This window comes from Sycon ciliatum, chromosome 2 (assembly GCF_964019385.1).
Source record: "Sycon ciliatum chromosome 2, ocSycCili1.1, whole genome shotgun sequence".
NCBI classification, from domain to species: Eukaryota; Metazoa; Porifera; class Calcarea; order Leucosolenida; family Sycettidae; genus Sycon; species Sycon ciliatum.
This window is the reverse complement of record NC_088644.1, coordinates 45,055,660-45,080,695: the sequence shown is the minus strand read 5'-3', so window position 1 is coordinate 45,080,695 and position 25,036 is coordinate 45,055,660. Positions and strand designations below refer to the sequence as shown.

Genomic DNA, 25,036 nt, shown 5'->3' with positions numbered 1-25,036 from the left:
CGACATCGGCATCAGTGGGGCCTCCCGCTGTCGATCCTGTTGACGGGCGGACAGGTCGGGGTGAATCCTGAACGGCAACCGAGCCTGTCGCGTTGGGGGATCTCGGCGGTGAGTCTCGCCTCGCCTGCATACATGGACTTTGCAACATCATAATAATAAACAACATACGTGTACTTTCCATTGGCATCAGTATTCCGAGTAAGATTTTCGTCGCTTGTGTGGTGTGTTTCTCCACCAATGAGCGCGTACTATGATTATTTATCGCTGTTCTCACACTTTACCATTTTAGCAGCTTGCATATGCCATTGATGTAATTATGTGGAAAGCGCGCACTTGCGCCATTTCTGGTGTATAAGAATGATCATGCCTCCATTATCATCATTATCATCCTCTACTGATGAGCTCCGACAGGGAGCGAAACAGCTGTCTAGGGGCGTGGAGCAATAATTATTATCTCTCAACGGAAGTGTCCTTGCTGGTGTCTGTATGGTTCGGCTGAAGAGCGCGTGGTTGTGATGAGTTGGGAATGCAATGAATTGAAAATATGGCCGAAAGCTCTGTCGCAATATTTAGTTCTGAAGTTTTAGTGCGCCGTTAGTGGCAGAGCAGAGTGGACACGAAGAGTCGGTGAAGAAAGAAGGAGAGATGACAAGACGAGTCGGTGAAGAAGGAAGGAGGAAAGCAAGACACATCTGCAACATCTTTGATCAAACTGAGCTGAGCTGCTGATACGAAGCGTCGACCAAGCATCCCTGACTGGAGTGAATGCCCCAGCTGGCCTCTCGTTTGTCAGTGGTTGCTACTAGACCTGTTAGTATCACACTCACGACTACAAGTTTCCTGGTGTGCATCGACATCGGCATCAGTGGGGCCTCCCGCTGTCGATCCTGTTGACGGGCGGACAGGTCGGGGTGAATCCTGAACGGCAACCGAGCCTGTCGCGTTGGGGGATCTCGGCGGTGAGTCTCGCCTCGCCTGCATACATGGACTTTGCAACATCATAATAATAAACAACATACGTGTACTTTCCATTGGCATCAGTATTCCGAGTAAGATTTTCGTCGCTTGTGTGGTGTGTTTCTCCACCAATGAGCGCGTACTATGATTATTTATCGCTGTTCTCACACTTTACCATTTTAGCAGCTTGCATATGCCATTGATGTAATTATGTGGAAAGCGCGCACTTGCGCCATTTCTGGTGTATAAGAATGATCATGCCTCCATTATCATCATTATCATCCTCTACTGATGAGCTCCGACAGGGAGCGAAACAGCTGTCTAGGGGCGTGGAGCAATAATTATTATCTCTCAACGGAAGTGTCCTTGCTGGTGTCTGTATGGTTCGGCTGAAGAGCGCGTGGTTGTGATGAGTTGGGAATGCAATTATTATTATTATTATTATTATATATAAGAAAGGTTTGCTCCCCACACCGGAGCTCGCAAACCTTTCTTCCAAATCATCGCCGAAGTCGCAACCACTACTTCGTATTATTATTTATCACTCTCTTATTATTGACCCCCACAGAAACTTGTGATCTCTAAGCGGTCAAATATCAGCATATATTGACTGCTTATATTGACCACTTATTATTGACCACTTAGCCCGAGGACTTAGAACTTTTTCCTCAACTTAGAAAAAAATCAGAACTGAAAGAAGAAAAATCTGAAGCCAAATGCTGGGATTTGAACCCAAACTGTCAGATTCTCAGTCAAAGAACTTGGGGAACATACTACAAGAGACAACTGAAAACTTCGGTTTACACAGAAGTAATGTCCAATGTAAACGGCATATGTACATACTATTATACTATTACAATAGTATTCCTTTCTTCCTATAGCAAAGCAAAAACAGTTTTAGGTATGCATTGTCGTGATAAATCTATTATTGCCCTCATAATCGGTCAATATATGAAATATAGACCTCGGGGGACCTCGGTCTTTTACTCGTTCTATATTTCATATATTGACCTCTTTAATCGTGCAATAATAGATACATATACAGTCAACTTCGCTAATAACGACTGCGGATATAACGACAATTCGCGAATAACGACAGCATTTCCATGCCCAGAGCAAAGTCCCTTCCAACTGTAGTACATATAATGAGACTTCGGGTATAACGACACTTCGCGAATAAGGACACTTTTTTGATGCCCCGCCGAGTGTCGTTATAAGCGAAGTTGACTGTAGTCGATTTTTTCTTCAGACTTTTCCCGTTCGTCTCTTTCCCTCAAACCAGTTAATAATATTATTATGATTATTATTACTTCGAAGTATTATTTGAAACTCGGGTATTGAGCCAATAATAAAAGTAGAAAGGAAAAGGACATATGGAAACGAGTTAAGAGTAACTCTCCACCACTGTAACTAGATACTATACAGTGACAATCCAGTGACAATCGACATTCTTTGTTCCTTTGGGACTGTAGCTTGTGCTCGTTTTCGTTGCGCTTGCCTTCCCCTCTTTGGTCTTTCCATAACCTTGAACCTTCCAAGTTGGAAGGCTGTCGGTTAGCGCTACGGGAATGTGTTGAAGCTAGGTGTCAGGACGTCGAATGTCTCAGTACTCTGTCAGTTTTGTGCCTAGTTATTGCACTTTCTGACTGTATATAGTATCTAGTTACAGTGGTGGAGAGTTACTCTTAACTCGTTTCCATATGTCCTTTTCCTTTCTACTATTATTATTCAACGCAATAAATAGAGTAAGCTGCGCACTCAGTACAAACACCATAAGCAAAACTTGTTTTCATGTAAATAAAGAAGCTTGTTCCTAAACGTTTTCGTCGCCATCTCATCAGAGGATTACTGGCAAATCAACAATAGCTCTTAACTCAATATATATACGCACAATGCAAGTAATAATTTAGACCCTAACTAGCGCGATAAAATGAGAGCTGAAAGAAACATTACACCATTCAACGATATCAGGTGACAACAGATGCGATAAATTCACCACTAGAAAGTTACCATGCAACCACAAACGAGAACTACTGATCTAAATTCACAAACAATTTCAACGTAAACAAATTCTTTTTCTGCCTACACAAAATCGGTCGTCAAGCACGTCGGCACGGTCGTCAAGGCCTAGACGAGGTCGTCCCCCAAAGATTGGTACTGCGACTGGAGGTGCACCCTCGCTGGGGACGGAACCAACTGGGGTGTCGTTGTCTTCTTCGTCGTCATCGGCTTGTTCGTCATTGCCTTCGTCTTTACCGTCTCTTCCTTCTATCCCGTCATCATCGTTCATTGCGCGAAATCACGCGACACCTGTACATTTTCGATCTGCGGGATGAAGATGACGACGTCCATGCATCAGGTATCAGGGGGTAGTAAGATACTGGTATATTACTACTCCACGCCTCAAATCGTGCTGTCAAGCGTATGCGGGGGAGTGTAGCATGCCATCCCTTGCACTTTCCAGCTCAGGGTTACCCTCGCTACCAATGGACGAAATTTCAGGGTCACAGCTTGCGCAACGGCTTTGTCCTGTTCGAATGGCCACTCGACATACTCAGCACAAATTTTCTATTGCATGCATGCACAAAATGTTCAACTTTCGTATTTTTGGCGACTTTACCGCCGTCGTGGAGGCTGGTTGGTGAGGAGCAGGTAGCCATCCCTTGTAGAATCTAACACATGGTTCCACAGTGTGGCTGATTCCGCAAGAGCCAGGTCCATACGAGGAACATTCGCTTTGTCTTTCGCCATCGAAGTAAGTCACTTTTCTTGTTCTCAGTGTTTTTTACGTTCAACGTTTCTGAGATTTTTGAATTATTCACTTTTCATTCTTTCATACTTTATTTCTTCATGTTCACTGCCTCACTTGCCTTCTGATCTGGAGAATGTGATGGAGGTGACTGTTGGTTACTGCCTGGTATAACGGTTGCCGTGCTGTTGCTGTATTTCCATCCTGCTCGCGACGTTGTAGATCACAAACAATTTGAAATCACATGAATTGTACTTACCGTCGTGCGTGCGGTATTAGGAAACACTGTGCAGATTAGATCGTCGCAATGTATCTATATGTGTGTCTGGTCATCCTGTGCCACGCAAGAACTCCAACCAGACGCATTCGTCCTCGGCCCTGCTGATCGATTGTCCACTCGTCTTTCCTTGAAGAACGATCGATCAAAAAAATCGAGCTCGAGGACTTTTTGCAAAAAACGGCTGAAAAAAGGAAGAAAAAAGGGTGCTCAGAATGAGATTCGAGTACACAACCATGGTCCCAGCAGTTTATGTGGATGTCGCTCATAGATGCGCGATTTCGCGCAATGGGTATCTGCGGTTTCGTCTTCTTTGACTTCCTTGGTACCGTCATCCGGTGTGTCCACCTCCGGTGGCAAAAAGCGTGGCCGGCCACCGAAGAAACCACCGGATGGTGTGTCTGCGGGACCAGTGACTCGCTCTAGGGCGAGGTTAGCAGAGTCTTTATCGTCTCCGTCGTAGTCGTCATCGTCGTCGTCAGCGTCTTCCTCATCTCCCTCCTCCTCTTCATCAACATCAACAGCCATTGGAACGTCAAAGGGAGCATCATCGCAGCAGGCAGTGCCAGTAACGGACGTGCCTTTGGTACTGACATCTACATCGGCCTCGTCTGGATTGGCAGCAGCTGAAGGAATGTCAGGTCGGTTTCATTGTCACGTAATTCCAAAGTATGTACTGGTTCTAGTAGCGTTGTTAGGGTGTATGAATCTTCTGTTGCCAACCATCTTGTTCAGAATAGTGATTGTCGTTCTAGTTATGCTGATGATTGCTTTTCTGTTTGGTCTCGTTCACGTAGTCAAAGGTATTTGCGTGTATTGGAGTCTATCTACATTTTCACCTCCAAGCCGATTTTGTGCAGGCAGAAAAAGAATTTGTTTACGTTGAAATTGTTTGTGAATTTAGATCAGTAGTTCTCGTTTGTGGTTGCATGGTAACTTTCTAGTGGTGAATTTATCGCATCTGTTGTCACCTGATATCGTTGAATGGTGTAATGTTTCTTTCAGCTCTCATTTTATCGCGCTAGTTAGGGTCTAAATTATTACTTGCATTGTGCGTATATATATTGAGTTAAGAGCTATTGTTGATTTGCCAGTAATCCTCTGATGAGATGGCGACGAAAACGTTTAGGAACAAGCTTCTTTATTTACATGAAAACAAGTTTTGCTTATGGTGTTTGTACTGAGTGCGCAGCTTACTCTATTTATTGCGTTGATTACATTTTTATCTCCACGGAAGCTTTTTAACTATTATTATTATTATTATTATTATTATTCAAAGGATCAGTCGGGGAAGTGAACTGCCTGAAAAGAGAAAAATCCGCCAGACCCACCAGGACTCGAACCCGGGACCCTGCTTGTCATGAGCAATGCTCTAACCACTGAGCTATGGGACCAGGCTGAACCTAGAAGGCGCTGACAAGTCTTTCACTCCAAAGGCAGCTCACAACACGTGCCACACATACTGATGGCACTTGGGTCTTTTTCCCTCCCCCAGGGGACCAACCACGGTCAGTTTCTGGAAACTACCAGAGGTGAAAGAAAGTGATTAAATTTGGAAAGGATTGTCAGCGCCTTCTAGGTTCAGCCTGGTCCCATAGCTCAGTGGTTAGAGCATTGCTCATGACAAGCAGGGTCCCGGGTTCGAGTCCTGGTGGGTCTGGCGGATTTTTCTCTTTTCAGGCAGTTCACTTCCCCGACTGATCCTTTGAATTTGAAGTTCTCCCAATCCTTTCCAAATTATTATTATTATTATTATTATGCACTTACGCGTCAATGTCAGCGGTGGTAAACCGCCCACAAATTCGCACGTGCTGAATGGACTTGGGAATTGGGAAATGAAAAATAAAAATAAAAAGAGCAACGACAACAGAAATAGAAATACAATACAAGACGTACCTGCTAAGGGGCACATGACAGCATTGCTCAGATTGAACAGAGGACGCAGACACAGGATAAAGGGCATTGTCGACTCCGTTTTGAGAATAATCCAGTAAAATGGTGGCAGGTGGATGCAAACCCACGCACTACGTTAAGAGAGGAATTTTGTTGGTATTTAAAAAAGATGTTTTTAAATTATTATTACCGCAGCAGTTATGAAAAGCAGTACTGTGATATTTCGGAGCAATATTATTTGGTTTTAGTCGTAGACGCCACTATTGGACTTGCAGACGTCCTTGCAAAGGTCCTTCCACTCCCCTCTGCCCTGTGCAATCTCCCGGAGGAAGAGGAGATCAGACAACGTCTTGAGTCCTCTCCGCCCCACCCTCTGCAGGTCACGGGATAGCACGATAGGCAGAGTCGTTCTTGGCCGTCCTCTCCACACTGTTTCCTTCACCTGGTAATAGTTAATCATAGCTGCCACAGCAGGACATCCGTCTGGCATGCGCAGTATATGGCCATAGAGTCTCCATCTGGCTAGGCGAACAAAGTTAGATATCGGATGTGCTTTGCACCTCTTGTAGAGAGCAGCATTGCTTATTGTTTGTGGCCACCTAATACCGATGAGACTACGCAACTGCCTGCGGTGAAACGAATCCAGTTGGGCCTCGGCCACTGAAGTGGGTGCCCAGGTGCCGCTGTTGTACAGTAAGACTGGCATCACGGTATTACTACTTCAAGTATTAGGAAAGGGAAAAGAATTCGGGTGGACACACCCATTCCCATAGCGCTGCATATCACATCCGAACCAGTTCCGTTATTTTTACAACGTTTCGGCACTTGGCCATCGTCAGGTAATAACAATGAATACCGTGGAAGCCACACAAGAGCAGTATATACGCAGAGTGTAGCGCCAAAAAAGATGCGAATTATGTCACCTAGTATGACAGAGAGAGAGAAAAGGCGCAACTAGCACATCACGGTGGAGAAGCAGCAGAAGGTAGCGCGCATTGTGCTCTGTGAATGGCGTTACGCAGAGTGTAGCGCCAAAAAATAAAATGATGCGAGTTATGTCACCTCTATACAGAGGGGGGGGGGAGAGAAGGTGCAACTGTGCACATCACGGAGAAGAAGAGCGCGCCGTTGTGCTCTACGAAGTGAGGTTACATGCCAAATAATTATGGTGTTAATTCTAGCACAGGAGGGGAGCACGGAGCCCCATGAGTCAATGCACTATGAGGTTAAACTTCCATGCCAAACTGTAACCACCAGGGACGCGACGAGGCATCAGGAATAGAATGGATTTGAGTGACCCGCCTCATATTATAATTATTCAGTGATATTGAAGTAGCAGCAGGGGAAGCTGAGAAAATTCACAACAAATCCCATCCGGTGCTTATGTTCACATGGGGCTTGGCATCACGAATCTCAATTGCCTCGCGCAGTTTGCGACGGGCTCGATCAGGCTCTCTTCCTATTACTTCAACTGCAGAGAATGCACTTTGCCCATAGTTAAGCTTACATCCACTCACCCTGGATGTAAGCTTAACTATGGGCAAAGTGCATTCTCTGCAGTTGAAGTAATAGGAAGAGAGCCTGATCGAGCCCGTCGCAAACTGCGCGAGGCAATTGAGATTCGTGATGCCAAGCCCCATGTGAACATAAGCACCGGATGGGATTTGTTGTGAATTTTCTCAGCTTCCCCTGCTGCTACTTCAATATCACTGAATAATTATAATATGAGGCGGGTCACTCAAATCCATTCTATTCCTGATGCCTCGTCGCGTCCCTGGTGGTAACAGTTTGGCATGGAAGTTTAACCTCATAGTGCATTGACTCATGGGGCTCCGTGCTCCCCTCCTGTGCTAGAATTAACACCATAATTATTTGGCATGTAACCTCACTTGGTAGAGCACAACGGCGCGCTCTTCTTCTCCGTGATGTGCACAGTTGCACCTTCTCTCCCCCCCCCCCCCCCCCCTCTGTATAGAGGTGACATAACTCGCATCATTTTATTTTTTGGCGCTACACTCTGCGTAACGCCATTCACAGAGCACAATGCGCGCTACCTTCTGCTGCTTCTCCTCCGTGATGTGCTAGTTGCGCCTTTTCTCTCTCTCTGTCATACTAGGTGACATAATTCGCATCTTTTTTGGCGCTACACTCTGCGTATATACTGCTCTTGTGTGGCTTCCACGGTATTCATTGTTATTACCTGACGATGGCCAAGTGCCGAAACGTTGTAAAAATAACGGAACTGGTTCGGATGTGATATGCAGCGCTATGGGAATGGGTGTGTCCACCCGAATTCTTTTCACAGATGAAGCTGCAGGAAGCCTCAGCCCTTCTTCAAATTAGGAAAGGGAATCCTACATTGGTGGCAGCGGTAAACCGCTGCTCTCGATCTCGTTTCCTGAGCTGTGGATCGTCTCCGAAGAAGCCTTGACACTCTGGACCACGCAAGTCACCCATTCTACCTCGGAGATGTCGTAGATTTACGTGTCTTCTTTCTGAAACTACTAGTACTAGTAACTTCAATGATGACTGTCGTCTCTTGCTGTTCGCTCTTTTATGTGCATGACAATTAGAGTGCCTGCTTGTTGATTGCTTCAGTGTTTGCCTGTCTTTGCAACATCGCGCGGCGCCTGCCTGTCTACATTTTGTTTGTTTTCTGTTCGTGCATGCACTACATCAATATACGTGTACGTAACTAGGTTGTACATGTGTACTTGTACAGTCTGCCACGTGAACTTTGGAACAGCGTGCGTACGCGGCGTTCCATTTTTGCTGTTGAAAAAAAAGCGTACTCTGTGTTTACCGCCTTCGGTTTCGTGCCCGTGCGGCCGCGCGGCTCAGCTAGCTAGCTCAACATTTTTTGTGCCTTGGAAATTTTTTTGGTGGATTCAAATTTTTGAATTTTTTTCAACGATGAAAAAGGCTCGGAAGGCACGAAAGAGAGAAGAGATGAGTTTTCATGATATCAACAGATATTCAGCAGCAAGCAGCACACCACACGACGAACGACTACCCTCACCACCACAGTCGCCAGCAGGACGAGCAAGTTCAAGTAAATTCTCACATGCTCAAGCCGCCACCACCTCCTTGCCCAAACCGATCTTGCTCCCAGACACGTTTGGCAGTCAACCTGGACAAGATTTTGTAAATTATATGAGCCACTCTGATAACGCATGTGCCCTGTCAGGCTACACCCATGAACAATGTTTGCGCCTGTTGCCGGCGCGTCTGGTTGGTGTGCCACACGAGATGTTGACGGACGTCGTCGCCAACTCGCCCAACATCACCTATCGCGAGTGTAATAGTCACACACTATCTCTCTCCCAACTACCCCCGCACACAACCTCGTTGCAGACCAGCCAACACACACGGCTCTGGGTTGTAATGAATAGTTACGATAAAGGCTTAGACTAAAGTTAGAGTAAAGAGCAAAAACGCCAACCGGCAACACCTTGATCAAACCATCAAGAACCTCATGTCTCTCCCAACTGCAACTACTAGAACCACTTGTCACGCATGCAAGCTTAGCATTGTCAACATTATTGGCGCGCGCGCAAGCGCGCCCATGCGCACGGTAAACCGTATTTGGCGCGCAATAACGTCATGCTAGGAGGTAATGAACTAATGATCATTCATGACACAGACAAGTAAACATGCATGAGAATGTCCACACAGCGAGGAACAACAGCACACAGCACACTGAGATGTCACCTCAGGACAGTCACATTGATTATTACACCCCTCCCCCAGGTGACATTTCAGTCAGCATAACGGGATGGCATGACCAGTCGCCCACGGTCACGGAATGTGTATTGGTGGCGAGCGGAGTCATCTGCCACATCGAGCTCCTCCAGTGCTTCACCTACAGGGATCCGAGGAGCTGGCTTGATGTGGTCCACATTGACGACTTTCTCCCTTTGCCCAGATGCAATGACCACCGTAGAAGGCCTGATAACTTTCTTGATCACCCAGCCAGGCTCGTACGGAGAGAACAACTTCTGGCTGCGGTCGGGACGACGAAGCATGACGGCATCATCCGGGTGGTAGAGCTGAGGCTGATCATGCTCATCATCAACACCATCGTGGACAGATAGCTCCATCTCGATCAGGTCACGGATGCGAGCAGCGCTGTCACCGAGCCGACTGACCCACTGGCTCATCTCGCAGGCAGGTTGGTCCTTTGCCACAATTAGGTCACGTGGTTGCCAGGCTGTCTTCGCCATCATCGGTGTCAGCCTGGTGGTTGAATGGGGTCTATTCCTGTAATAGTACAGGAGAAGGTCGAGCTCCGACCGCCAGTCGTCGGCAGTGTCCAGAACCTTCCGCATCATCGTGAGCAGTGTGCGGTTCATCCGCTCCACGGCACCCTGTGACTGTGGGTGGCGTACCGCACCAGTCTTGGCTATCACGTGGAACTGACTCCACAGGGCATTGACCACAGTATTCTGAAATTCGGTGCCATTGTCGACGCGTACGACATCCGGAGGACCCCAGCGACAACATATCGCCAAGAATGCGTCGGCCACGGATTGGGCATCATGGCATCGCAACGGTACGACTTCGGCCCATTTGGTGAAGCCATCAACACACACCAACACACAATGGAAGCGGCCACTCTTCTCCGGCCCAAGTTCCAGAGTGTCGAGATGCACCACGCTCCAGGGCCGCCCAGGAATGTCGCGACGGGTAGAAGCAACTGACGCACCAGCACGATGACTAGCAGCACAGCATTGAGGACAGTCACGACAATACCGGCGGCACTTGTCAGCCATGGAGATAAAGAAATAGCGGCTACGCAGCATGGCATGCATGGTACTAGAGTTGCCATGACCGCTGAGCCCATGAACCAAACTGAGCAGGACTGGCTCCAGATCCTGTGAAACAACTGGAACCACCGCCTCACCTTCCACGGGCAACTTCACAGACCGGCACAGCACGTCATCCCGAAGCAGCAGCTGATCACGCACCTGTCGAAAGGACGGGTGCGACACTGGCAGGTCGGCCTTGATTTCTCCAACCACGGTGGAGATGACCTGGCAGGAACGCTGAGCCTCTTGAATGTGCTCCGTCGTGAGCGGACCCAGGCCCTGCCGGTCAGTAGTGGCAGCAGCAGCAGCAACATCGACACAAACAGCATCCGTCCCTTTGAACAGCTTTACCCAGGACGATGGGATCCGCGACAACCGATCTGCAAGGTTCTTGGCCGACGGAACCCACAGCACGTCCACCGTCATATCCGTTGTTGCAAGGAGATTGTCGATGATTTCCAGCCGACGTTGAATCAGCGTTGCATTCAACCCACTCGTTTTGATGCGCTGCAGGTCGTGAACAGTCTGCTGCAACCAGCTGGCCACTGTCTTCGAATCTGTAGCGACTTGAATTCGCGTGGCACCCCAGTCATGAGCGAGATTGAGGCCCTTCACGACAGCCTCGAGTTCCGCCACATTGATGTGCTTGTGATCAGTACGGGGCCACAACCGCGATGCGTCTTCAATCACCTGACCGTCAATCTCCAACACGACACCGAGAACTATGTCTGAGGCATCACACCACACGGGCCACTGGCTATCTGGAGAGGAAGATACCTTCCAAGCACCACGGACGGGATCCTCCGTGTCGAGCCTCGCTGCGAGCTCTTTACAGCATGCCTCGACTGCTGGTGAAACTGGCACGTCCCAGTTCTCTCCTGTGCATGACATCCTCTTCAACGCGCTGCAGGCCGGACGAAGCCAGGAACACACTGGATAGTGACCAGTTGCATGTCCACACCAGCTGAACAGACTACGCTTGGTCAGTGGCTTAGGCACAGCAAGATCAACGCCACTGCGTCTTGACCACTGGAGTCTGCCCGACGATGACGACATCTGCAGACCCAGGACCCTGGCACTCGGCAGAGGCTCAGACGGCTTGGTGTCTAGCCCATAGCGACGCAAGTCGGTGGCGACATCATCTGCTTCAACCTGCGGCGTCAATATATCGTCAATGTAGTTATCCACGTTGGAGTGGTGCCGCAGAATCCACTGAACAATGATGTCCATAAATTTGGGCGCTATAGCTAACCCAAAAGCCATACGTGTGACGGTGTAGAGTTGGCTCTTCCAGATCACTGTCTGATAGCACACCAGCTCTGGCTCGACATGAATCTGCATGTACGCCTTCCGAATATCCAGCAGTACAGATGACTCGTCGCTGACCATGCGCCACTTCCGCAAGGTCTCCTGACATGACGGAGAGTTCTGACCAGGCTCCGAGACAATGAGCTCGTTGAGGCGCCGGTAGTCTAAGCATGGTTGGACGGGAGTAGTCTCCTTGTGCTCCTGAGCCACCGCCAAAACCGGCAAGACACCTGCCATGTCGCCGTGCACAGACTCATCATATGGCTGAAGCCAGCCCTTGGTGATCCACTGGTCCACCCCCTGGCAAAATAGCTTCTCCTGATGGGCAGTCAATTGAGCACGCGAGTACTCACCAATGGGTGGGCCAACTGGCGATGTCGGAGGTGTGCCTGATGCCCATTTCCATGACAGAAACCACTGGCCACGAGAAGCATCCCAGCGTATTGATCCATCCGAACAACTCAGAGTAACGTCATCACCGCTACGCGTAACCTTGACATGCCGGTATGGATGGGGATCGTGAACTGGAGCATCACCCGTACTCTTTGGCACACCGCCTGCCGAGTTGCTTCCAAATGTTACTGATGAAAGTAGGCCATCACTGTACTGCAACTGAACACCACCAGATGCGGCAACGACATCTGCACCAAGTAGAAGTGGGGCATTGACCACATCCAGCGTCGCGACGACGGATGCTACTACTGATACGACCGGCAAGTGAACAGGACCATCATTGCGTCGTAGCTGAAGTTCAATACTGCCAAGCACATCCAGGGGCTGGCCATCCAATGCCAACGGAGCAGCACAGTGATCGGAGGAGAATGACAATCTATGCTGCTTGAGAAATGCTGCAGACACAAATGTACGACTGGCACCAGTGTCAATAACTGCCGTGCAACGCATCCAGTCGCCATCAGCCGCATGGACATCGACATAAATCGTCGGCAACTGCATGGGTTGTGCCACAGGTGCACACAACACTCGGTCTGGGGTGGCTTTGCTAGTGGGCGATGTGGGCTGAACACTAGCCTCTCCCACGGCAGCAACAGCATTCTTCTGACTGTCAATCCATTTGCGCTTCATGGGGCAGTCCATGATGATATGGCCCTTCTCCTCACAGAAATGACACTTTACACCAGACGATTGCTGACCCTTCTGCCGGCGGTTTGGACACTCGCGCTTCACATGTCCAACAGTTTTACAGTGAAAGCAGACAACTGACCTGGCACTGCTACTCACACCAACTCGAGATTGGTCACCACCAGGTAAGCCCAGTAGAAACTGTTCAATAATCACGGGATCCTGGTCATCATTACCGCCGCTGCGGTGACCCAAAATGGCAAGCAGGCGCTCCAAATCCGCAGCATAGGCGTCCGGCGACTCGTCCATCCTCAACCGACGGCGCACGAAACTTTGGTATGCTTGGGCCGGTGTCATTGCAAATGCCGATAACATCTTCTCGCGCACCTTATCTTCGACTTTTTGTCCGCGTCCGACATCTTGGTGAAAACAAGAAACGCATCTTGATCCAGAAACAAGGGCAGATGCTTCATGCGTTTAGTCTCATCGTCCCAACCCTGAACACTCGCGAGCACCAAGAATTTGTTGTGGAACACCTCCCAACTATCCTGGCCAGGAAAGGGACGAACGAAATTATCGCCTTTGAACAACATACCGGAATATGTAGCAGTAGCCGCTGCACCTCCACCGGAATTACGTCCCACAACACGACGTCGTCGTCGTCGCGGCATACACCAGAACAACTCTACGATAGTCACTAGCCGGGTTTCGGTACCATAAGCTGTAATAGTCACACACTATCTCTCTCCCAACTACCCCCGCACACAACCCCGTTGCAGACCAGCCAACACACACGGCTCTGGGTTGTAATGAATAGTTACGATAAAGGCTTAGACTGAAGTTAGAGTAAAGAGCAAAAACGCCAACCGGCAACACCTTGATCAAACCATCAAGAACCTCATGTCTCTCCCAACTGCAACTACTAGAACCACTTGTCACGCATGCAAGCTTAGCATTGTCAACATTATTGGCGCGCGCGCAAGCGCGCCCATGCGCACGGTAAACCGTATTTGGCGCGCAATAACGTCATGCTAGGAGGTAATGAACGAATGATCATTCATGACACAGACAAGTAAACATGCATGAGAATGTCCACACAGCGAGGAACAACAGCACACAGCACACTGAGATGTCACCTCAGGACAGTCACATTGATTATTACACGAGGCAGTCGAAGCGCTGCGCGCGAGACTGGAACCTCCGCAACTGGCCCTTATGCACGAGGCGACGCTCCGACCGAGAGTGATGTTGGCCACTGAAACCCAGTATGCATTCGGGCAGGAGCTGCGACGTCTGGCACGCCAGGCTTAACCCGGGCAGAGTGGGCCGCTCCTGGACTCAATGCTGCTCCACTTGTTCATCGACGGCCAGGCAACGAAAGACCTGCGTCTGGCACTTGCATCTCCACGGCCTACGTCGTTGGATGCAGCTGTCCAAAAGGCGATTGAGGTGGGTGCCATCCACGCCCACGAACAATCCCGATCGGGATACGCTCAGCCAGTGTTTGCAACAGCTCCGCAACACCAACAACATTCGACTCCCGCGCCCAGTCGACCCAGGCACTCGGAGTACAGCCCCATCCGGCCGCGCGTTGCCACGGAGAATCAAAATGGCGACCAGGAACGCACGGAACGTGATCGCCTGGGCGGCATCCTTGAAAATTTTGATGTCGCTTTCACGAACGGTTTTGTCAGACAACAGCAAGGACGGCTGCGGGGTGGCCGTGGTCGTGGCCGTTTCGGACGCGGAGGTTTGCGAGGAGCACTGCAGCCCGACTGCGCGTGCTATGGCTGCGGAGAAGTTGGCCACTTCCTCGCTTATTGTCCTCATATGAATCGAAAAAACGACGATTGACTGGTGACGCGGGGCAGCAGCCAGTCGAGGAGAACGAGCCCCTTAATTTGCATGATGTCTGTGTGAATGCTATTTCGCCCATTGTCTTGCATGTAGATGTATGTTTCCGGACTGCAACAATGTCTGGATTAATCGACTCGGGCTCAAGTGTATCGCTGTTGCGCGCAAATTTGTTCACTTCGTTGTTTGAATCTGAGCAAACACTCGAGTCTGCTCCGCGTTTATGTGCGGTGAACGAAGAACAGTTGCCTGTGTTGGGATCTGTAGAGCTTGCATTCCGCCTGGGCAACTGCTCATTTGTGCACTCCTTTGTGTTGTCAGATGCCATCCACAAAGATGTCATTCTTGGATCAGATTTCCTCTTTGAGCATGGTGGTGTGCTGGATGTTGCCCAAGGAATGTTGACGTTTGGCGAGGAGTCTGTGTCTGTGTGCGTTAGTGGCCCACGACATGTTCCCTCACAGACACTGTGTGCTACGAAGCCATTGTCTGACACCAGCGACACTGAGCCGAAACATAAAAATCATGAAAACAATCATGCAAAATCCAATCATCCTCAAAATATTCATCATATAAATCTACATGCATCATCCTCATCTGGTCTGTCTGACGATTCATTGTCTGCACGGGTTGTTGAGCCCATGGCTCAGCCTGGCGTTGTCCCTGCGTGTGCGCCCGAAAGTGTGGCCGACCCTGTGGTATACTCATCTCGTGTGGTGTTTGAGATGGAGTTGCCGGTACCTGCAGGACATGTTGTCTTGGTGCCTTGTGCAGCTGTTGATGTGTGCACGGTTGAGATGGATTGCGTGGCAGATCCATTGGAGTCCTTTATGGCGAAGCATCCAGATGTGGCAGTGACTCCTAGTCTTGTCACTGTTGGCCCTAACCAAACACGTGTGGTTGTGGCTGTTAAAAATCATGCAAATCATCCTATACTCATTCATAAAAATACCAATGTTGCCGAACTTCATCAAATTCCTACAGATTGTGAACATATTGACGACACTGAAGCTATGGTTTCCTCAGTTTCACCAAGTATGATCCCGCTAACTGAGCAACGCAAGAAAGTCATGGATGAATATATCAACGCACAAAATCATCTCTCCACAGAACCGTCTCGCAAGCTCACTGAACTACTTCATGATAACCACAATTTATTTATCTTGCATGATGATGAATATGGCTACTGTGACATATTCCCTCATAAAATTAACACTGGACAAAATAACCCTATAAAACAACCTACCAGGCGGATTCCATATCACCGCCGGAAGGCTCTGCAAGATCTACTGATAACGCTGTTGAAGCAAGGCATAATACAAGAATCGATTAGTCCGTGGGGATCATCCATAGTATTGGTCCCAAAGAAGGATGGCTCTCTTCGACTCTGTATCGACTACAGGAAGTTGAACTCTGTCACCGAGCCTGATGCTTACCCGATTCCCCGGGCAGATGACATGCTTGATTTCCTGTCTGGCCGTCGGTATTTCACGTCCCTTGACTTAGCGTCAGGGTACTGGCAAATAGCAATGGAAGGAAGCGACAAGGCTAAGACGGCATTTACCACGCCACTGGGCTTGTTTGAGTTTAATGTTGTGCCGATGGGCTGCAGGAATGGCCCAGCGACATTTCAGCGCGTTATGGAAGCAGTCCTGTGTGGCTTATGCTACACACCGCCTCAGCCATTCTGCCGTGCGTTCTTTGATGATGTCCTGAATGCCAGCGAAACGCTGTCTGGCCAACTCCAGATTCTGCTGCCCGTGTTCGCGCGAGTTCGGTCTGCTGGGCTGCGGTTTAATCTGAAGAAATGCTCCTTCTTCCAGGAGGAGGTCACTTTCTTAGGACACCGCGTGTCAGCGGAGGGCATCTGCCCGGATGAGGCCAAACTCATCGCGGTCAGGAACTGGAAGACTCCGAAATCGATCACAGCTGTCCGCGAGTTTCTTGGCTTCGCTGTATATTATCGCCGCTTCATCCGTGGGTTCGCCCAGCGTGCTGCTCCGCTGACTGCTCTGACAGGCAAGAATGCTCGCTTTGCGTGGTCGAAAGCTTGCGAAGCGGCGTTCAAGGCGCTGAAGCGGTCGCTTGCCAGTGCGCCGGTGATGGCGTTCCCCCAGTTTGAAGATTCAGCGGGTGCATTCATTCTGGACACCGATGCGAGCAATGTGTCGATTGGTGCGGTCCTCAGCTGGATCCAGGATGGAACTGAGCGACCAATCGCGTATGGCAGCCGTGTACTGACGAAAGCTGAGCGCAACTACGATGCTAGCGATTGTGAGGCCCTTGCGCTCGTCTATTTTGCGGAGTATTTTAGGCAATACTTGTTGGCACGACCATTTGGTGCCAGACGGACAATACTGCGTTGACTGCACTCCGGAACCTGAAGGAACCCCGCGGACGGAAAGAACGTTGGCTTGACTGTTTATCCGAATATGAATTCCGAGTTGTCCACCCTCCAGGTCGCCAACATCTGTTGTTGTTGTTTTTTATTTGAATTCGCAATACCAAACGGGCAATAAGCCCAATAACATGGAAGCGAATAAAAAAATGCTCAGAATGAGGCATTGGGGTGAATATTATTTCAAGTGGAAATACTGATCCCGGGAGGTACTACAAATACTTCGAAGTAGGTACAATGAAAATCTGAAAAGGCCATGGTACTGTCGTTTACCATGCTGGCAGCAGCTACATGTAGAAGGAAAAACAACAAGAAAGACGTTTTATCTCATGTATTTGACAAACAGAGCTAACAGGAAAAGACCGTTCATTATATGCCATTAGATGCTGCCCCGGCTCCGCCGCCGCGAGATGCTGCACCAGCTACATCCAGTGCTGTCACCGTTGAGCTGGATGATCTAGCATCATAGCTGATGCTCAAGGCTCTGATCCGGAGCTATCCACAGTCTGGTCATGGTATGACGCGGCTAGTGGCAAGTTCGTTCGCTCTCCGGAAGATGACATTTCTGGTGTTAGTCGAACTGTCAAGATTATCTGGTCACAGATTTATCAGTTGTCTTTGCGTGATTCCGTCTTGTATGCACTGCCTCCTTTTGCGGATCATGACCATGTTGGTAAGTCACCCCGTCTGGTCGTACAGTGCGTATCGGTTATAGCGTGGTCGTGTAAAAGAATATACTGCCTACAAGAATGAACCCTCATGTTTTCATAATCATAACATGGATTTCAAGTGCACATTTATTCTTACAAGCAATTTTATCCCATAGTAGAATAGATCGGTCCTAAGAATGGACTTTGTGTAGCGAAACATGCCAGATTGGTACAAAGTGTATCGCCTGTAGTAATAACATCTGTCCAATTCCGTTCTGATGTGACTCTCTTTGCGTCGTAGTGCTGCAGATTCAACTGTTGTGGCCATGTAACTCATTTTGCATAGCCACATATAAGCTTATGGGACTATGACCACCCACATGGACAGAAGTACTGCGTGGCATTGAACGATGATCTTCCTGCCCCTGCGCACATGCATATGATATGCCACACTTGATTTATCGTGTGTAAGAAATATCGGAAATAAGAATAGAAAGTCGTTTTTCAAACACCCACGCTATAAACGATACCTACTGTACAATGCTCAATTCAGGAGCGAGCCGTGATCGCTGTACATTTTTTTACTAGAGCCACGTGAACCCGTCATTTGTGAGCCATGAATAAGGGGAGTGGTGGTGTGGTCTGGGATGCTCTGCCGATCTTGGGTCTCGGCTTCATCATAACCAGGCGCGCCATTCTCTTCCTACTGCTAACCATCCTGGTGTGGAGAAAACCCTGTCTCAAGCTCGTCTGCATTTCTACTGGGTTGGAATGGCTTCTGACATCACCGAATTTGTTCAATGCTGCCACACCTGTACACAGATTCGAGCGAAGAATCCCACAAACCGTGCACCACTTCAGCCAATGATTGCCGGTTATCCGTTCGAAATTGTTGCCTTTGACATTGTCGGTCCTCTGCCTAAAACTTCACAGGGCCATAAGTATCTCCTGGTCATGGCAGATTACTTTACGCAATGGGTCGAGGCGTTCCCTTTGCGCGATATCACTGCTGTTTCGGTCGCTGCAGCTGTCGTTAATGGTTGGATCAGTCGGTTCGGTGCACCTGAACAGCTTCATTCAGATCAAGGGGCCACATTCGAATCTCGGCTATTTGCGGATATCTGCCGTCTCCTTGGTATCCGGAAGACGCGAACCACGCCGTATCATCCTTCCGGCGATGGTCTGGTGGAGCGCGTCAACCGCACTCTTCTAGGTCTGCTGCGTGCCCGCATTACTCCAACCAGTACGGAGTGGGATGCAACGTACCCTCTCATCATATCGTCCTGCAGTGCACAAGTCCACTGGATTCAGTCCAGCGCGCCTTCAGTATGGTGCGGATGTCCGGTTACCAGCTGATATTGTGTTCAATTTACCTTCGCTACCTTCCACTGATATGCATACCTATGTCCGTAGTCTCGACACTTCTCTGCGCAATATTCACATTGAAGCCCGTCATAATGCGTATCTTGCTCATGCGTCTCAAGAACGGTACTATAACCGTCGCGTTCATGGTGAGCCTTATGTTGTCGGTCAGCAAGTATATCTTCATGATCCAGTTATCCGTGCCGGCGAACACCGTAAATTTCATCGTTTCTGGTCTTGTCCACATACTATTGTGCGTGTTCATGGTCCGACATCATACACGTTATTGCTGAATGGAGTTGAACGTACTGTTCACTTCAATCGCTTGAAGCTAGGTACTTGATCGTGCCCAGTTTCCTTACCGTCGTCTGTCCATGATCTCCCCGGCCCTGTGAGTTTGTCAGCTAATGACTTTGTTCCTGTTGTGCCACATGATGCAGATGACTCTGTGCTGAGTACGCCTCCATTGTCGCCGCCTGTTGCTGTCTCACCCCTACCTCCTCCTGTTGCTACTCCAGTATTAGTGCGTCGATCAGGCCGGATCCGCACTGCTCCTGTGAGATTTGATGACTATGTTTTGTAGTTTGGTCATTGTATACCCGTAATTATTATAAATTTAATTGTTTTTGCCCTGCTTGCCTATTATTCACGAGGTCGTGAATGGTGAGAGGAGGGGAATTGTGTAGTACAGGCCAATGATTACTGATGATTGCTATTTCTTACATTTGTATTTCGTATTTCCTGCTCCTGTCCACGTGACGAATCTCTGGCCTTGTAAGCCGCGCGCATGCTCACGTGTTTCTTGCCTTTCTCTCCTCTCCTCTGTGACAAGTAACCTTAGTTTTACTATCTATATGAACAGTTTGAGTGTCTGATGAAACCTGGGAATAGTCTGGTATTACTATTAGGAAAGGGAATCCTACACATGCATCGACAAGGCACCAGGCGGGAACTGATGGTGGTGGTGGTGAGAAGGAGAGCTCTGTGCTAGAACTTTGCAGCCTAGAGAGCGTGTGTGGGCAGGCGTGTGTTTAACGCCATATTGCCAGGTGTGTCTTTACCACCATATTTATCAACCATAAGTACAGCTGCAGTGGTGTCTTCAACTTCATTCTCCAGATAATAATACTCAAAGATATTCCAGGTTTGTTCATTACGTATTAAGCAGTACTATATATAAACACAGTTGTGCAACTGTTCCCTGCGTTATGCAACTGTTCCCTGCGTTATGCAACTGTTCCCTGCGTTATGCAACTGTTCCCTGCGTTATGCAACTGTTCCCTTCGTTATGCAACGGTTCCCTGCATTATGCAACTGTTCCCTGCGTTATGCAACTGTTCCCTGCGTTATGCAACTGTTCCCTGCGTTATGCAACTGTTCCCTGCGTTATGCAACTGTTCCCTGCGTTATGCAACTGTTCCCTGCGTTATGCAACTGCTCCCTGCGTTATGCAACTGCTCCCTGCGTTATGCAACTGTTCTCTGCGTTGTGCAACTGTTCCCTGCGTTATGCAACTGTTCCCTGCGTTATGCAACTGTTCCCTACGTTATGCAACTGTTCCCTGCGTTCAGTGGTGCAATTGAGAATACTTAGAGTTCTCGGAGGTTTGTTAGACCAGAGAACACACCATCACTTAAATTCTGGATGTGATTATTATACAAGTCTCTACAAACGACAAGCCACAAGGACAATGTTGTTCTTGCTTAGTTCCGGGTAGTGAACAAAACACCGAGTTTAGGATTGTATCTAATCTAAAACGCCAAATCATGACCTTGTTTTCAGAAATAACCTAAATTTTAACCACAACATGATTCATATGCGAACTGGGTTAGGTTGCCACAGTTCACACACACACCACTGTATTTACCACTTTGCTTTGTGAGTATATAAACCAATACTGATCCAGATTTCTCATTTACTATTTTTATTTATTTATTTATTTATTTATTTCTGCACCTCGTGGCATGTCAAGACAGCCAATTGAATTGAGGGAGAGGGTGAGACCAACCACGGAAGATGAGAAAAAGAAAATGAAGAGCACGTACACAAAGTGGGAAGGGATTAGCAACTTACAAAGCAATGGGATGCTCAGCGAGCTATTGCAGCGGAAGTGGTGACTGTGACTTTGTTTACTGGGAGATACTGAAGTGCTGTCTGACGAGGGTACGGAATTTGGGCATATCTGGAGCTTGTCTAACACTGGGAGGCAGTGGAGGCCACGTGGAGTAGGAGGAAAAGAAAGGGGAATTTACGAATGGGGTAGACCTAGCTAGGGGGAGACGAACGCAGCTTCGGGTGGTGCCACCTGAATTGAACCAATTAAGGACTGTAAATGAGCAGGGTGCTGGTCAAGGAAAATTGAATGTGCCAGGGTGCACTTGGAAGCATCAAGGTAATGTTGCAGAGTGGTAGTGGATGCAGCAGCATACAAGTCTAGATTTGAGATATAACGACCAGTACGGGAATATGATTCACAGTATACGGCGATGGAGAACTTCTAATTTACCTATGTGGGTTTTGTTAATGGTGGACAAGGCAGGGAAGCCGTACGTGAAGAGGGGAAGAATGTATGATTTATAAAAATTAATCCGGCAATTTTTGGGCAAACGGGACAAGTGACTTGACATTATGCCGACAGATCGGCATACTTTGGACGACACATGATCAGCATGGTGAGGCCAGGAGAGGGCGGAATCTATGACAATGCCAAGGTGTTTATGGTGGGGCGCTACAGAGATAGGGTGACCGGGATCATCGGGAAAGTGGAAGATGGGCACTGGATCTGTGGGAGGGGGAAAAAGGAGGAGCTCGGTTTTGGTCACATTTGGCTTAAGGTACCAAGTGCTCATCCAGTGAACAATGTCATTGATACAGGTCTGAACTTTGGGGTACAGGGTGGCGTGAGATGGGGAGGAAGCAAGGACAGTGGTATCATCTGCAAACAAAGAGATATTGGGAATTGAATAGGGGAGGTCATTAACGTATGTGAGGAAGAGCAGGGGACCTAAAATGGAGCCCTGGGGCACTCCGGATGTCACAGACTCGGGGTCAGATAAGGTTCCATTTACTGTGACGCACTGATTTCGGTCCAAGAGGTAGCTAGTTATCCAGGCGAGTAGGGAGCCGGAGACACCATGGGCACGAAGTTTGGCGATCAGGCCCTTGTGCCACACGGTGTCGAAGGCCTTGGAGAGGTCGAAGAAACAGATGCAGGAGACCTGCCGCTGGTCTTTTAGGGAGCAGAGGTCCTGGATTATGCGGGATAATTGCAGGGATGTGTTGTCCTTACGACGGAAGCCAGATTGTGCGGGGTGAAGAAGAGGGGAGATATGGTCTTACAAGAGGTCGTACACTATTCTCTCTAGCAGTTTGGAGACGCAGGACAGGAGGAAGATTGGTCGGTAATTAGACGGGTTGTTCTTGTCGCCTTTATTTTTCGTACACTGGAATGACAGTGGCTGACTTCCATCGTGACGGGAATGTGCCGGAGGAGAGGGAAAGGTTAAAAAGAATGGAGAGTGGGCGGGCAATTGAGTAGCTCAGTTTCCTGAGGATCTCATTGGTGATCCTATCAGCTCCGGGGGATTTGTTCAGAGGCAGTCTTGCAATATACTTGTGAACAGTCGATGAGGTGATGATCAGGGAGTGCAATGTAGTTGCTGGTGGAGGTAGGGAGGAAATAGTGGGAATAGGAGCATCCGGGTCAACCTGTAAGCCAGCACTGACGAGGTGGCGGTTCAATAAGTTACCAATGGATGCCAGAGAGGTGCTTGTTCGACCATTGGGGCCCACCATCTTCGAAGGTTGACCCGGGCGCTGGTAGGATTTCGCAGTTGACGAATGAGCACAGGGAGGGATGGGAGGCGAGGGTTTGTGGGAGATATCGTGGCACGGAGGTTGCGGATGTAGCAGCGATGGCAGGATCTGGAAAGGCATTTTACGTAGTTACGTTGGTGTTTGTATTTGTTGAAATTTGTAGGGGATGGGTATTTCCAGTAGTGCTGAAACGATTATATCGATTACTCGTTACTTACTCGATAAGAAATAGATCGAACGGTTATTTCGATTTTATCGGCTAAACGAGTAGAATCTGAATGGTACTTCTATTACGCTCGGTACGGGATTTCCTCCCTTTTGGGGGTCGTACAAAGCGTGCATTCATCGAAAGTGTTGCGAGTACGTCACGAATATGTACAGTCATGACCGTACACTTGCAACATCGATGTACGTGTAAAGAACAAGCGCGATCTGAGAAACATCCACGCAATCACCGTTACGTCGCCGTCTTTTGAGCTGACTACTTTTCTTACATACAGCATGCAGGTTTGGCAGGCTCAGTATGTGTCTACACTAGCTGCATGCAGGGGCGGGAGTTCCCTCCAACTGCGAGTAGTCTTGAGCTGAAGACAGTAAAGACTTTTAAGTGGTCTTCAGTTTCCATGTTTTCCGTTCTGTCGACGGTTCCCGAACCAGGTTTGCTCGACGACGAGCTAGGGCCTGGCGTCGGGCCTATTTTGAGCATAAACAGAAAAGCAACTACTACCTCCGACAAGCGAAACTTGGCGCGTTTTGTACTTCAAATTACTAGAAATAACTCTCACTTTACAATCAAAACTAATGATTGACTCACCAAAAGTCAGCTTTGTATTGCTCAACAAGAACATTAGAGACATCTGTTAGGCTGAATCACTCTCCTCTGATTCAGAGATCGCAGTTTCGTCTCGAGAGGAATTGTTGCTGTTTTGAGACGAAAGTGCGTCTAAAGCTGATTCAGTTGCAGCAAGTACCCCTGTTGTAATCGCTCTGAAAATCTCGATGTCTCTCCTGTGTGCTGTGCTCGAGCCACGGTTGTCGAGGGTAGTCGTTTCAGCCGCCACTATCCAGGTTGACGTGGTAAGAACTGTGCAACACCTCACAAGCGCCTGGACTCGAACTGTTTTGCCGGGTATTCTCGCCAACTGTCCAAAATTGCCTGCAGCAATTCCTGGCGATTTTCCTTAGCCACCAGAGACGCATCGCTCTGGTGGCTACTTGAAAGACGCTAGGATTGTTTGGCATGGACGTATGGACTCTGTGCTGCGAGTGACCAAGTGGAGAGAGAGAGAACTCCTTGGCTTTCCATTGCAACGCGAAAGCACGACGATTCTCCTTCGCAGAAGAGACGCGCGCACTGTTTTGCTGGTACACGAGAGACTGACTTGCCTGTGACTACGACTGAGCCATGGGCCACTCACAGCTCGTCGCTTTTCTTCCTGCAACCGGTTGCATGGAGCTACAAGTAGGTCGTATGAGTGCCTCACAGCCTTGTGAAGTTGCGGTACCAACACAAAAAAATTCAAAAAAGCGTCAAGTTTCGCTTGTCGGAGGTAGTAGCTACTTGTTGGTGCGCCTCAAGTCAGCTCATCCGTCGAAATCCGCCGATCTGCACCCCTGGCCGGCTTCTCTGACTTCATCGTTGGAGTTAGCGAAGTCACAGGCGAAGGGCACCATCAGCTCTTGGGTTGCAACCAGTGAGTTGCCTCTGTCTTGTCTGTATTCGTCTGGTCAGTCCGAACAGCTGACAGACTTGTTGCGGGATCATCGGATCCTATGCGCCCGCTTTGCGTCGTTGGCGATGTTGGACTCGTATTTTTTTGGAAATTCACAGAATGTTCATGTACTGATGTAGTTACAATAATAATCATTTAGCCGATAAGCCGA

General features: G+C 48.7%; 1 protein-coding gene across 1 annotated transcript; it reads right to left on the bottom strand.

Annotated features, from left to right (window-relative positions):
• Positions 1-9,634: 9,634 nt before the first annotated feature.
• Positions 9,635-13,381, bottom strand: LOC135810615 (uncharacterized). The gene has a single exon (XM_065324108.1). The coding sequence runs from the start codon at positions 13,379-13,381 to the stop codon at positions 9,635-9,637; it is 3,747 nt and encodes a 1,248-aa protein (XP_065180180.1).
• Between the last annotated feature and the right edge of the window lie 11,655 nt (positions 13,382-25,036).

Excerpts from the sequence above, each read along its gene's own strand:
- LOC135810615 (XM_065324108.1), bottom strand. The coding sequence starts at position 13,381 with ATGGACGAGTCGCCGGACGCCTATGCTGCGGATTTGGAGCGCCTGCTT.